Raw genomic sequence first — 15826 nt, forward strand, 5'->3', positions numbered from 1 at the left:
ACCAGTTACTGGTTCAAGATACCTTATATACGGCTTGTTCTAACTCTTCTAGAGTTTTATACTTTCCCGAGAGCATCTTTGTTCTAAATATCAAGATGCAACTCAAATCGTTTATGTCCTGCCAGACATTTTAATATACTGCATCTATTTTTAAATATTCTCCAGTGACCTTGGAACAAGCCATTTTTATACCGCAAGGTCATCTTTTATTTCATTCTCTGGAGAAATATATACATTGGGCTTTTGGTCCAAAAATCTCTCGTTTTTCTAACGAGCTTTATATCGAATTGATGGCCAATCAATTCACTCTACCCTCATACATAGAGGTAGATTCATAATCCTTATTTATATAGCGCTTTTTCATTTTATCGTCGATAATCTATTTTCTCTTTGGTTCCATCTTTTTATCCGTACTGATATGGTTAATCGTGATCTCTTTATCATCATCAATGATTTACCCAGGTACCTGACTATTATATTAACCATATCAACGGTCTCATCATGAGATTAATCATTCTTTAATTCTCCCCCTCAAGATGATGACACTCCATGTCTAAAATCTCATACTAAATCCTACTCTAGAACCAATAACATATTCAGTTTTTCCATTTGGGGATGAATTATGATTCAAATCCTTTAGAGTGAGATCTTAATTTGGGGTCTGCTTAAAGAAATCACATATTGTGAACTTGTTTGATGATTCATCACCCATGATGGTTTCCTTTATTTTCTTGACATGCTATATGTGAAAAACTTCTTGTTTTTCAACATTTCACAATAATGTCGATAACATTATTGGAAATGGCTATATATCAGTAAACTTTAGGTTTACCACTCATTTATAATTTTGTCATCTTTTTCTTGTGCATGTATTTTTATCATAAGCTCTTTTAGAGCTAATAATATGTTTATATTACTAGATACTATACTTATTTAATTTGAAAGAGGAAAGATATTTGTTACCTTTAGTAGTCATGACGATGATCCAATACCTGTCAGGTATATTTTTCTCCGTCCTGAATCTCAAAATCTTATTCAGGAAGATAATTCTCATATCACATCGATATTTTATTTTCATTTTCTGGACCAACCAGAAAATCTGAATCATCAAGATGAGTATTCAAGCTATGCAAAATGGTTCGGGCTCATAAGAGACGAAGTTTAATATACTTCCTTTCTCTTTTTCTTTTTGATTCTCGATATAGATCGGCTAAATAATTGGCGTACGACAATTACGTACCCAATTTTTTTTCTGGCCGTATCTATAGCAAACTTTTTCTGTTTGCCTTTTATCACCCAATCACTTTCATTTTTCGTGAAAGTTCTAATTATTTCATATGGACGGAATCTTCTTTCTCGTCCTCTTCCACGACCATGATAGCGACTTCTACCACATCCAATCCCTCGTCCTTTTTCTAGTATGACCGATTTGATGGTTTAGTATCATGATTTCATTTTTTTTCCAGTTTTCGCGGAGGATTTATATCAACTCCGACTATTTAGTGAATCCTTTCTTTCAAGGATTTATTTATCAAAGATCTTTTAGATCTTTTCTCATGATACACCTCATCTTATAAACCATCATTGAATTGGTGTAAATACCATGGTTTTATCTTTTTCTCATCCGATATAGTTTATATTGACGATTTCTAAAAGCTCATTTTCTTTCAGGTGCATATTGCACCCACTGCCCAAGTCTTATAATTATTTCCCGTAATATCAAGGGCATTTATTTTGAGCTTTGTTAAATTTAACATGATAACCGTACCCATAGAATAATAGTATATAAAGATGGAAATTTAAATGCATAAATTAAAAGCATAAAATAAATGCATAAATTAAATTACAGAAATTTAAAGAGCAATAAATAAAATTGGAGGCTTAGCCTACCACATGATCCGAGGAGTCTTAGACTACCATATTGATCATTTTTCAAAGTCCGAGGAAACATGGTCTACCATTTTTACTTTTACTTATTTCAAGGTCCGAAGAGACTTAGTCTACCATTTTTGACCCTTTTTTTTTATTCACGGAGGCAACGCCTACCACGTGATCTCTGATCGTGAAGGCATAGCCTACCATAACGATCAGTCGGGAAAGGCAGCGCATATCATCCCGATAAATAGACGGAGAAGGTCTAGCCTCTCACTCCGAAATAATAATAAAATTTAAATAAATTAAATATATTGAAATACTAAATTTAAACATTACCTCGGTTGGTTTAAGAATTTTCGGATTGATAAACTTCAGTTGGTCAGAGCTTCGTGCTGATAATATGTTGTAAACTATTAGCTCAGGATATAAATGATTATGTATATACTTGTATTTCTAGAGAAAATTGAATAATAAAGGAGAGAGTGAGAGTTGGTCGTGTGACAGAGAGAGAGATTTGGATTTCAACTTATTTCTCATTTCTTCTTTTACGTTTCATATATATAGTACAAGAAAGAGATGCTTAGTCATCTTGTGTTTAATGAGAAGAAGACAAGTATATGATGATGGTGATAGATGATTTGGGGACCTCTGTCCTACAAGATGAATCATCAATTATATAAAATTAATGATTTTTAACTAAACATATACAAACAATAATTTTGAGGTTTGAACAAGATGCGATTTGAACCATAAAATAGTATTATTTCAGTTAATATATCCGAACGAGATTCTACAACACATCAAGAGATTCTTGATCGGAACCGACGGCGAAGGAAGCTCCGTCGTCTTCGATGCCGTCCGTCCGAAGAGCCTACGCGGCTCCTATATTCATCTTCATCCTCGCTATGATAGTTTTGGGTATAAAGATGTACAGTTCAGTGGAAGTCGTGAGAGACTATTGCTTCTAAGTGGTAACTTTATCGATGATCACGGGATTTAGTTAATTGTTTGTGTGTCTTCTCTCAATTCAAGGGTAGTCCAGAAAGTAAAGTAGTATGTGTGCTTGTGCGTTTCGATGGCCTCTTGAGTTCTTACTTATGAGTTACCTGTAATCTTGACTACAGAAGTAGAATTATAATGAGATATGATTGGTAACTGCTACCAATACCATAAAAAGCTTCTTGCTACGTTTCCTTTTCTCCCAGCACCATTGCAATATGCTAATTAAGACACAGTTAAACAACTTATAAGTATGAATTTGAGAACTAGACTTAATGTGTTCCAAGTAGAAAGTAGGTTGGAAACACACTTGAACAACTTTTTGTCCTCACTTAAAAAATAATAATAATTGTCACAGGGATTCAGATTCAGGAGATGCTAGTCCAGCTGATTTTATAAAGGCTGGTCGATTTTTGTGTGTGCGCTAACTCTGACAGCCTTTTGTTGCTAATACTATAAGTGATACAAATATTTATGCAGGAACAATACGCCTATGAGCTGTTAACAAATGTGGTATGGAAGAGGGGACTATGACGTATGGCATAGACGAATCAGTAGTAAGTTCTTATCTCTGTTTTCTCAATCATGTTGTCCTGTGAGCATCTCCAATGGTGGTAACACCATTGGAATCCTTATGATTATTAAACAAATTTTTTTTTTTTTAGAATAGTTAAGGATTCTAATCAAAATAGTATGTCCAATGGTGTTTCCAAATTTGGGGTCCCTAGCAATAATTCAAAATCAATTGCACTTCTCAACACTACATAGAAGACACATACACACACAAACTCTTTGTTTCCTCTCCTCTGATCAGTGTGATCACCACGGTACATTCAAGAAGGGACCGTATACACAAATTAAGAAACAACAAACCTTTCCCAAGTTTGAACGATAAGAGTGGGATGCAAACCTGCTGTCTTTGCTACCACCGGTTTTTTCATCAACCACAGCTGACTTAACCATGTTTGGTTTAGAGAGGTTGATCAGGTGCTCACATTCTTCATTGGTCTAAAAAAAACAGAAATGAAAGAAACACAAGATCACATCTCGGACATTCCAATTTAGTAACTCATTTCAGACACAAGCCACATGTGTGTTCCCTCCCTCTCTCTGAGTCATTTTCATTGAAAATGAAAAAACTCCAATTTCTAACTGACAAAAATGTGTTTCCTCCATTTTCAACACATTTCAAAAAAAAAGATTCAAGTAGATCTAAACTCTATGGAATCACAAAGTCAAAAAGATTCAAGAAGTTGTGGTAAACAACAGCTCTAGGCTCCCACGAAATCACTTCAACCCAACGCTCCCCGTTCCCTTCCTCATCTCCACCACTCCTAATATCAAAATTCACAACAAAAAAAACACTCATGAATCGATTTCAGAAAATTCAATTTGAATAGTTTATCACTAACCTCTGCTCCTGGCTCTTGCGTACAATGTTGGTCAAGTCGTTGGGCTTGGAAGAGTTTCTGTTTGCATTGGGAAGTGACAAGATCCCGAGACCGAGAAGAATCATAATCACCACGAGCAGAAGGATGATCACTGTGAACGCTTGAGTCGATCTCGATGATGATTTCCATGATTCGTCTTCTTCATTGTCTTCCATGTCGTCTAGATCGTCGCTGATCTCGATCCGTCGTTTCCCTGCTTTGACAGATCCGCACGAGATCAGAAGAAACACGAGGCAAAAGAGAAATCAACAAGAGCACAATGGCCACCCAATGCCAAGCTGCCACGTCTATAAGGATTTGATCCTTAAAATCCTTATTTAGGGATCAATCCTTAGTTAACTAAGTGTTTATATTATTATTATATTGCTAATAACTTAGTATTAAGAGCTAAGGATTCTTCTTCATCCTCCATTGTGGGTGCTCTTATGACAATTACGTCCCAAGATTCTAAGCCATGCATGGCTCATTCAGGTACGTATCTTTCTGGTTGTATACACAGGGACAGGTGTGTAAATTTGTGTATACACTGATACTGGAATACCAAGTCTAGAATGCCTAGCAAGCGTTTTGAAACCTTTCTTACAAGAGATACAAGCAATCGGGCATGATATTGATAAGTAAATAACTAAATATTGGCATGCGTGTAACCAAATTCTCTTGGAAGCCCTTTGTCGTACAGGCGGAGGAGGAGAAGTAGAAGAAAGAGAGAACAATGAATGAGGAATACAAAGGGTGAGGAGGATCCTGCTTCCATCACTGATAACGAACCTAAAGATGACGTCCAGATTCTATCTCAGGTTCTGATTCTGACTAATATGTTATAAGCCATAGAAATCTACTTTCTTTTCACATTTTACTTTGTTGCTTTGTGCTTTTTTTTTGTTGTAAAATTTAATGAAATTCAGTTTCATGTTGAACAGTTAACTATATATAAAAAGAGTACATGCAACTCGACTGTTTTGGCGGTAGATAGTGTGATCGCAATAACTAGTATACAGAGTGATCAATCGACCAAAAGATAGCACAACTCCTCTATAGTATTTTGAGAAGACAAGACTTGTACACTTTTAATAACACGTACATACTCGCTCATTATATTTTGAGTTGATCTTATTTTCTTCACCTGTGCTATGAAAATTTAAGAACGAGCCAAAAATTCAGTTATTTGAAGACAAAGCAGCTACTACTACATACACTGCAAATGACTATCTTCATCACCATGCAGATGCAGGTCTAGATACTCCAGTGCTTAACTCGACGAATATATGTTTTTTACTTGGTAGTTGGTATACTATATAGTACATTATACATGATAAGTATTATGTTTAAATTAAAACTCCACTCCTCCCTCACCGAGAAAGGGATCCATCCAAGTTTCATTTCGTCAAACTTTTTTTTTTTCATTTCGTCAAACTTTATCTTATCTAACTCAAGTGTTTATTTTCTTTCAACTTTATTTCCTCTAGCTCTCATTTTTTGTTTCCTATCAAAGACAATTTTCATGCATTTTACTGAAAGATATCGCACAGTATACGGTTGGATTGTGTCTTTTAACTATAAAAACTAGATTTTGACAAAAGCGCGGGATTAATTTTTACCAAAATAATTATTAACTGTTTTTATAAAAACATTTTAATATTATATATAATTAAACTAAAAATTCTATAAATATAAGTTTTATGAAAATAAGATCATTCATTCATATACCCGTCCATATATCTTTACTTGTACTTTAAAGCTTTAAATTAACATATAAATATATTTTTAACTTCTTACATTAGTCAAAATTTATTTTTATAATAGAAATTAGCTATATATGTCATTCAACCCGTCTCATATTTGATAAATATTTATATGTTTTTTAAATAATCCGCAAAAAATGTAATTGTAAACATAACCTATAGTTCGATGTACCATATAATCAAATAATATTAATACCAACTAAGTTTAGTATTGTTATTTTTATCAAATTAAAATATATTTAATTATATTTTAATATTTTAGTTTAAATATGTATATTATAATATAAATTGTTTTTATTAGTTTACATATCTTACTTCAATATTTTATTTTAATAAGCTGAATTATTTTTTAAAAATTCATGATTATAGTTATTCTGTATATGTAAATATTTTGAATTTTATAATTTATAAAATACAAAATATTTAATAAATGGATTAAGTAACTTTATATTTATTAATTGGTTTACCAATTTAATATGGATATGAATTATGTATATTTACATATTATAGTAATTTATTTCTTAGTACAAATCAAAAGGTATTAATACTTATTTGTAATAATATTTACTATTAATTACAAATTTTATTGTTTAAAAGTAAATATATAAAAATTACATTTAATAAAAACTAATTAAATATATTATTAAAATGTAATCTTAGAAAAAGATACTTAAGAACATCTTTTAGATATCCTATTTTGATTACTTTAATATGTTATTTTAATAGTAACTAAGTTAATTATATGAAAAATAATAGGAAGTTAACTAATGTAATGGTCCAACTATGACTTTTTGTAAGTAGATTTTGTAATGATTCTGTTTTAATAGTATAGATTAATACTAATCAAATTTATATAAAGATAAACGCTAATTCTCAAAAGGTAATAATTGAATTAATTCACAAGCATTGACAGCATAAAATTATGACGTAGAAATATCATATGAAACGTGAAATCCTAGTAATAATTGTCTTTTCAATTTATTTTTCTTTTTCTAAACTTCAATGTAGTTTTTGCTACAATACATATGTATCCCTAGTCTAAACTAATTATAAGATTTAAAATAAATAAAATTTTAAATAATTAGTTATTGAACACTTACTTTTTTTTTGCCATCATATACAAACATAAAAGTATAAAAGGAGGCCAACCAACAAACCCAAACAAGCAAAGCTAAAGAAAACCAAAAGCCCACACCAGGCTAAACTTAAAACCCAAAGACGAAGCCCAAAAAAACCCTACTAAACCCATTCCTGTCAAAAGACATGTTATGCAGCACGTGCACGACGGAGGAGAAATTGAAGAAACACGCGTCAAACACGGAGTGCCTCCATGCCTCCACCGACCCAACTTTACGCCGGAGATCAACCTCCTCGACGCCAAAGCTGCCACCGGATACCTTCCGGGATCACTATCAACGAACCCACCCTTTTCAAACGAATACACCTTCACCTTCATCTTTTCTGACTTCGAACTTCTCCATCGATCCAAACAAAGCAATCGACCACCGGATTCCACCGGGAACTCAACCATAACCACCGAAGAAACCCACTTCCAATGACTGTATTGGACATTTTGGGCTTCATCAGCTACAACACATACCCAGTTTGGAGAGCATCAATCGATTAAACACCGAGATCTCATCCAAAACCCATAAACGTGGACCAAAGCCGAATGATTTCGCCAAGAAGATCGCGAAAAAACCGGAGTCAAAGCTATAGAATATGAAGGATAATTTCATTGATATGTAAGAGTACATATTTATACAAGTTACATACAACATAGAAGGGAAAGGAGATATTGAGCATTTACAGAGTATTATACGTAACGTGATAAGCAAGTATAGAGATTGATCTTCTTTCCTTAATATTTCCCCTCAAGATGGAGGTTCTTTAGCAACACCAATCTTATCTGAGAGCATCTGGAATGGTGATCGAGACAGTGGCTTAGTCAGGGCATCAGCAAGCTGATCTTTGGACGAGACATGAACCATATGAAGCTGTCCGGAGGTGATCTGATTACGGATGAGTGGTAATCTAGTGTCAGATGCTTCATTCTGGAATGAAAAATAGGATTAGCACAGATGTATGTCGCCCCAACATTGTCACAGTAGATCACAGGAGCTGAGGAGATGTGTATGCCAAGTTCAACAAGTAACGAACATATCCAGCGGATTTCTGCAGACGTATTAGCAACTGATCTGTACTCAGCTTCAATGGACGATCGCGCGACTCCTTTTTGCTTCTTAGAAGACCAAGAGATAGGATGCTTACCTAGATAGATTATGTAAGCATTTGTGGAGACAAAATCATCAGTGTCTCCAACCCAATCAGCATCGGAAAACGCATGTAAGGGGAGTGTATTGTGTCGACTGAAGTATAAGCCATGCGACGACGTGTCTGCCAAGTATCGTAAGACCCTCTTCACAGCTTGCATGTGATCCGACGTAGGCTTGTGCATGTACTGAGACAAACGGTTGACTGCGTAGGAGATGTCTGGCCGTGTGAAAGCAAGGTATTGAAGGCTGCCCACTGTTGAACTGTAGACCGCTGGATCAGTTAAAGGCGTGCCTGATTTTACATAGAGATTTGGAGTAGTTGCCATGGGAGTTGTAACCGGCTTGGCATCAGACATTACATCGTTGGAGAAGGTCAAGAATGTACTGGCGCTGAGTTAAATGAAGGCCTGCTGCGGTTCGGTGAGCTTCGATGCCGAGGAAGTAGTTAAGATCTTCCGGATCCTTAACTAAAAAACGAGTGGCGAGAAGAGAAAAGGTCTGTTGCAGCAATGCAGGATCATTACCAGTTACGATAATGTCGTCAACATACACAAGGATGTATTTTAGACTTGTTTGGCGCCGGAGGATGAACAGACTTGTATCAGCAAGAGAGTTAGTAAAACCAGACTTGATGAGATAATTGCTTAGTTCTCGGTACCAAGCACGGGGAGCTTATTTTAAGCCGTACAAAGCTTTATGCAAACGACAGACATGGTGGGGGTGATCAGTATCAACAAAGCCAGGCGGCTGTGTGGTGTAGACTTCTTCAGTTAGAGTGCCCTGAAGAAAAGCGTTGTTCACATCCAACTGCTTGATCGGCCAATTTTGACTGATAGCAATGTCGAGAACCAGGCGAATGGTGGTGCTCTTGATCACCGGACTGAACGTCTCTGTGTAATCAATCCCTGGAACTAGCGTATAGCCTGGTGCGACAAGACGTGCTTTATACATGCGCACAGTCCCATCTGGATTATATTTTATCGTAAATATCCATCGACAACTCACAGTGTTCTGGTTTGAAGTTGGTGGAACCAGAGAGAACGTCCCATTCTTAACTATGGAGTTGAACTCATCCATTACAGCTTTACGCCACCGAGGATCAGCCAGAGCTTGTGCAATCGTCGTTGGAATCTTATGCGTTTCTTGTTGAAGCTGAGCTCTGGTCGCATATTTGGTATTTGGCTTTGAGATACCCTTTTTAGCTCTTGTAGTCATTGGGTGACAGTTTGGTTGCGGCTCTGGGTTTGGTTGCGTGGGCTCAGGAGATAGTGAACGAGGTATGGTGGTGGAGTTCTCTGTTTGGTTCTTGTCAGTGGCTGACGAGGTGCCTGTTGGTGAGTTGCGGTTCACGGTTGGTGACAGAACAGACAGAGACAGAGGCTGTTGTTGAGGAGATGATGGTGTTGGTTCCGGTGGTGGAGACGGTACCAGCAACATCTGCATCTCATCAGAGGTCAGTGTTATCGGAGTAGTCAGAGGAGAAGAAAGTACCTCGTCATTTGCAGGTGAAAGATCATTGCTCAAGGGAGTTGTAGGAGCTGCTGCAGGAGTGGGCGTTGAGATCGTGTGAACTATCGAGACAGGTGGTAGCCAGTCTGAAGTTGTAGCTGCAGCAGGGGTTTGAGTTCGTGAGAGGGTTTGGTACGGAAATGTTTGTTCATCAAAACGTACATGACGTGAGACAAACAAATGATTGAGCACATGATCAAAACACAATAGACACTTTGGGTTAAGGAGTAACCAAGAAAAACACAAATAGTTGATCGTGTTTGGAGTTTATGATCACGGTAAGGACGAAGCCAAGGAAAACATTGACAGCCAAAAATCTTGAGTTTTGAGTTGTTAGGTGTGGATTTGAACAAAAGCTGATACAGTGAGTTTAAAGAAAGAACAGGGGTGGGCATTCGGTTTATGAGATAGACAGCAGTAGAGAAGGCATAAGACCAGTATGTGTTTGGGATTTTAGATTGATGAAGAAGAGAAAGACCTGTTTCGACAATATGTCTGTGTTTTCTCTCGGAAAGGCCGTTATGTTCAGGAGTGTGAGGAGGAGAGGTGAGATGAGTGATCCCCGATTGAGAGAGAAAGTCACGTAGGGCAATGAATTCACCGCCATTGCCAGAGAACAGAGTTCCGATCTTTGTTTGAAACTTGTTTTGTGTGAGAGCTTTGAAACGAATGAATGTTTCCTTGACATGAGATTTGAGTTGAAGAGGATAGAACCAGGTGTAACGAGTGAAATGATCAACAAGAATGAGATAGTGTTTGTATTTGTCAACTGAAATTACGGGAGAAGTCCATAAATCTGTGAACAAGTATTCAAGAGGACGGGATGAAGTAATAGATGTTTGAGAAAATGATAGTTTATGACTCTTATTGGAAAGGCAATCAACACAAGAATAGTTTTGTGAAACAGAATCAGAAAGCGGTAAAGAGAAAGTAGAGATAATAGTTTTGAGAGTAGAAGGAGATGGATGGCCAAGCCTTGAATGCCAGTCCGAGAAGGTTGTTTTGACGGTTGGTGTAGCAAAATAGGAAGCTGCTGCAGCATTCACGATCGGCCACTCATACAGCTCCTTACTGGTACGTTCGTGGAGTAACGGGGTTCCCGAGCTCCGATCTTTCACCTGGAAATAAGAGGGAAAGAATTCTACTGAGACTTTGTAGTGATTGCATAAACGATACACTGATATCAAATTCTTATGTATTGCAGGCACATAAAGAACGTTAGACAGAGTAAGCGGTTTTGAAGAAGATGAAGAAGAGAGTGATGTTGAACCCGTTTGTGCAATGGCGAGACCACTGCCATCACCAATAAGAACTTTCTCACCGCCTGTGTAAGGTTGATGGAGAGCCAGATTATTCAGATCAGAGGTGATGTGATGGGTTGCGCCCGAGTCGAGAATCCATGGTTGAGAGGCAGAAGCAAGAGCCATGTTTGCACGCGGGTTCCAGCCAGTTGGTGTAGGCAGTAACGGAGGCTGAGGCATCTGCTGAAACTTTTGAAGTTGATTGCACCTTTTCGCAGAGTGCCCCTGAATCCCACATATTTGACACCTCCCTTGATACCCTCTTGATGGTCGTGGCTGATTGTTGTTGTTGGGAGTTGTCCATGTTGTGAACGGCTTCTTGTTTGGTTTCTGACCGTAACGTGGATTGCTTGCATAGTTCGCTGTGACAGGAACAGAGACCATAGGTGCAGAGGCGCTGAGTTTGGCTTCATGATTGATGAGCTTCTCATGGAGTTCAATCAGCGATGGTGGTGATTCCCGACCCTCAATTTGTTCGACCACGGATTTGTAATCCTCCGGCAATCCTTGAAGAACATAGTCAAGTCTATCTTCATGGTCGAGAACTTTGCCGAGTAACGCCAACTGATCAAAACGTGTCGTGAGTCCTTGAACGTACTCATCGATCGTTTTCGTGTCTTTAGTCCAAGACTTGAGCAGCTGCAAGAGATGTTTGATGTGTCCACGCGTAGGTTTGGCGTAAGTAGAGGCAAGTGTGAGCCACACGTTTGCAGATGTGGGAGAGAGAAAGACAAGCGGTTGAATAGTTGGAGAAAGAGCACCTAGGAGTGCGCTGAAGATGAGTTTTTCTTGTCTCTTCCAGACAGAGTACTCTGGATTCGGTATTGTGACACCATCGGTCGTGATCGTTGAATCCGGTTTAGGTGCTGATTCGTCGAGATGAGCACTAAGCTCATATCCATCCAAGAGCGCATGAACTTGACGACTCCAGACCAAGTAGTTGGATGCCGACAGTTTCACAATGTTGGACATGTTGATGTTGAGGAGAGTAGAAGAGTTGATTTGGGTTGTATCGATGGTGGTGGCACTCGTGTTTGAGTTTGACATGATGAGAAAAAGAAAACGAGAGAAGATGATGGCAGCTAGGTTAAAATAAAAACCTGCTATGATACCATATAGAATATGAAGGATAATTTCATTGATATGTAAGAGTACATATTTATACAAGTTACATATATCATAGAAGGGAAAGGAGATATTGAGCATTGACAGAGTATTATACGTAACGTGATATGCAAGTATAGAAATTGATCTTCTTTTTTTAATAAAAGCCAGATACACTGTGTCAAAGAGACCACCGTGCACCAGAATCGTTGTCGTGAACCAGAAAGGAGGAAGAAAAAATGGGAACCACCGCGACTTGATCTCTCTCTCAAGATCTCTTAAGGGAGAGAGAGAGTCTACCATTCCCCCTTGTTATTGAACACTTACACTATTGAAAGAGAAGGGCATAAGCCTTTAAAAAAGAAAGAAAAGAAAGAGAGAAGGACATCATCATCTCTACTATCTGTCTCTCGTTCTTTTTTCTCAATTTCTTCATTGGCGACAATTTTTTTGTGTGGACCTTCTTCATTTATTACTTCTTTTGGCAAATTTGGTGACTGGCTATCTCTCTGTTTGTCTTTTCCTTTTTTGGATGATATTTTGTTTATAAGAAAAATGTGATTCAGGACTTTAAATCGTGTTGCTCCACATGGGAAGTGCCGTGTTTTCATTTTACATTGATAATAACTTAATATTTAGTTTCAAACAGAAAAAAATATTCAGAGTATTAATTTATGGATATTCTGAGGATCATGTCTCAATATATTTGTTATTTAAAAATAGTAAGAATAAGAACGTGAATGTTTTAACATCCCTAGGTACATCCAAGAAACCAACAAATTATAAGGGTTAGATATGTGCCCTTTGACGCATGTAAACACAAAATTATTTCTGGTCTCCAAAATATAATATCAGAAATGGTTCTGCCTGTTTGAACTGGAACACATAGTCATGAACTGTCATAGGTTGAGTTTATCTGTTTAATAATAAAAAAATAAATTGATAAAAAAATAAAAATAATAAAAATTAAATATTCTTACGATGATTTAATACTAATGTTTTACTTTGGTATGTCACAGGGACGGACGCAAAGCCAACGGTTCGTCCTACTCCTATGCCCCCTATAATTTTAAATTTTCTTATAGTAATTAGTACAAAATATAAAGAAATAGTGCCCCCAATTTAAAATTAGATATATGTACAAATGTCATGTGCCATCTATATATATATATAAACCAAGATCCGCCTCTGGTATGTCATGATCCGGCTCTGCAAATTGGTGGAAGGATTGCTGTAATCATATAGGTTTTCAGCTGGAAATTCAGCATTGACAAAGCCATCAACACCACCTCGATGCTTTTTCAGAGTATCTCCGTTTTTCCTTGTGCGCGAAATCTCCGGAGGTGGTGCGATAACACAAGTTTATGAAGACATATTCTATTATTATACGTAGGTCTGGGCATAAAATCCATAATCCGAAATCCGAACCGAACCTGAACCGAAAAATCCGATCCGTACCCAGTCCGAAATGTAAAAAATATCCGAGTGGATCTTGTAAGGTGATACAAAACATATCCGAACCCGAAGTGTTATTAACCGAACCCGAACGGATAACCCGAAAAACCGAAAAAATCCAAAAATCCAAAAAATATCCGAAAAAACAGGTCCGAATATCCAAACTAATATACAATGTAATTATATGAAACACGAATATATATTTCAAATATTCAATTTCATATTTATTTTGATATGGTATCTAACAATAAGTATTTAAAATTTGGATTTAAAATTTAAATAACTACTTTAAATACTTAATTATATATAAATAAGTATATATTTCTTATGTTTTGCTTTTAAATTTTAGATTTCATTTCGGGTATATCCAAACCGATCCAATATAACTCGAATCCGAATGATATATGGTTACTTTATGGGTTCTATGATGTGATACAAAACCGACCCAAAACCCGATGTGTTATATCCGAACCCGATCTGTACTTGCAAATTTACAAGAATGAGATCTAGGAGATGTTATCAAAAAGAACTGAAATCCGAGAAACCCGACCAGAACGCCAACGGGTATCCGAACGCCCATGCCTAATTATACTATTCCCGTATTTTACTCTCGAGCACATATAATTCTATTTTTAAAATAACGACTCTCGCTCTTATAAAAAATCTTAGTGAAAACTGGCGAGTAATTATTCCTTTTATTCTTAGCCTTTTAAAGTTCTAAATCAATGTGAACAATAGTATAGTGACGTACTGATACTGTTTCGGTGTAACTCATGTATTTAAAGAATAAAGAAAATTAAAGCAAGAAGATAGAAAAAGAAGTGTAAGAGAATAATTAAATTATATAGACTTTAACAAGTCATAGAGAATAATTATATAGACTCACTATACTGCTCCAAATAAGACAAGAAAATCCCAAGAAAGACTCACAACAACAGCAACCTTATCTTGGTTGTGATTGGTAAAAATAAGTGGAAAATGGAGGAAGGGAATTCGATCTAAAATTTGAGACGATTTAATTTTTTAATGAGGTTTTAGATGATTTTAAGAAATTGCAGAGAATAAAATAATTTTTATTAAACCACTCTAGAATATCACCTAAAACCCTGAGATTTGAGTTTTAATTTTTTTAACTAAGAAACTCCACCCAAACGCTTTAAAATCACTTGAAAATTTGAAAACTCAACAACTTAAAATACTTTCAATAACAGTGGATTTCAGAGTACTTTACAAAATGTCAAATTCAATAACACTGGATTTTAAATGAGTTTTTAAAAATTTATGTTTCAATAAAAGTAGATTTGTCATTTTGACACAAATCACCTAAAACTTTCAATTGAATACACCCCTCCTAAATGAAATGGTGGAAGTCAGCTAGAATCAAAAGTGACGGTAAGAGGAAAGAGATTAAGGGAAGTGGAGTAGATGTGTTTCTCTGGTAAATGTTAGAGTAAATATTAGAGAGTGTTTTTCTCTATTTCTACAGTAAGTGGTTGAAAAGGCGAAAGTAAGTTTTTACCCGACTGGTAAATATTTAGCTGAATTTAGAGTAAATTTATTTTCAAAGTAAATATTTACTCTATTGATACCATACAATCACACTCCATGTTTTTTTTTTTTTTTTTCAATTTCAACCACTTATTAAAAAATCTCGACACTGGATACTCTCAGGACATAGCTCACAGATTTTTTGGGGGATTTCTTTAAATTGTCCATGTGACTTCTGTTTCTCTTAAAAAACTGAATACTTCATTTTTTCTCAACTGACTGTCTTTTTGTCAACCGAATGTTATTTCATTCAGTGACAAATATTTTGTAAATTTAATAAATTTCTCTAAATCTATATGTGGCATTCTATTAAAATTTTGTCGATATCCTTTACAAAACGTATTAATTTGATAGATTACGAAGATTAATAAGGATAAATCAATGAATCTTAATGTTTTAGTAAATTTATAATTCATATGTCGTATGTAAATGTTGTCAATGAAAACATACAAACCTGGAGTAAATTGTAATTTTAAACTAATGATGCGGTTTGAAAAATGATGTTGAACGGATACGATCGAGCAATAGAAAACAATCAACATGACGAACACTAGCAAACATTTTTA

General features: G+C 36.0%; 1 protein-coding gene and 1 long non-coding RNA gene across 4 annotated transcripts; one reads left to right on the forward strand and one right to left on the reverse strand.

The window, feature by feature from the left end:
• The first annotated feature begins 2617 nt into the window (after positions 1–2617).
• On the forward strand, positions 2618–5285 carry LOC106293411. 2 transcript variants are annotated; one of them, XR_001260463.1, is made up of 3 exons: positions 2618–2846; positions 3355–3431; positions 4531–5285. It is a non-coding gene; the product is annotated as an uncharacterized LOC106293411 (long non-coding RNA). The 2 variants fall into 2 exon arrangements; XR_001260464.1 differs by having other exon boundaries at positions 4990–5285.
• Positions 3416–4541, reverse strand: LOC106293410 (prolyl 4-hydroxylase 5-like). Of its 2 annotated transcripts, none has more exons than XM_013729090.1 (2): positions 4287–4541; positions 3416–4208 (listed from the first exon to the last, which is right to left on the reverse strand). In XM_013729090.1, the coding sequence occupies exons 1-2, from the start codon at positions 4478–4480 to the stop codon at positions 4094–4096; spliced, it is 309 nt and encodes a 102-aa protein (XP_013584544.1). In that variant the 5' UTR covers positions 4481–4541; the 3' UTR covers positions 3416–4093. The 2 variants fall into 2 exon arrangements, with proteins under 2 accessions (XP_013584544.1, XP_013584545.1); XM_013729091.1 differs by having other exon boundaries at positions 3463–4205.
• Positions 5286–15826: the final 10541 nt, after the last annotated feature.

This window comes from Brassica oleracea, chromosome C5 (genome assembly GCF_000695525.1).
Source record: "Brassica oleracea var. oleracea cultivar TO1000 chromosome C5, BOL, whole genome shotgun sequence".
In the NCBI taxonomy this organism is placed as follows: domain Eukaryota; kingdom Viridiplantae; phylum Streptophyta; class Magnoliopsida; order Brassicales; family Brassicaceae; genus Brassica; species Brassica oleracea.

What these genes read in the sequence shown, in the direction of transcription:
- LOC106293410 (XM_013729090.1), bottom strand. Translation starts at nt 4,480, where the DNA reads ATGGAAGACAATGAAGAAGACGAATCATGGAAATCATCATCGAGATCG. An exon ending in CGCAAGAGCCAGGAGCAGAG is followed by an intron (nt 4,209 to 4,286) that starts GTTAGTGATAAA and finishes TTTTGATATTAG; the next exon opens with GAGTGGTGGAGATGAGGAAG.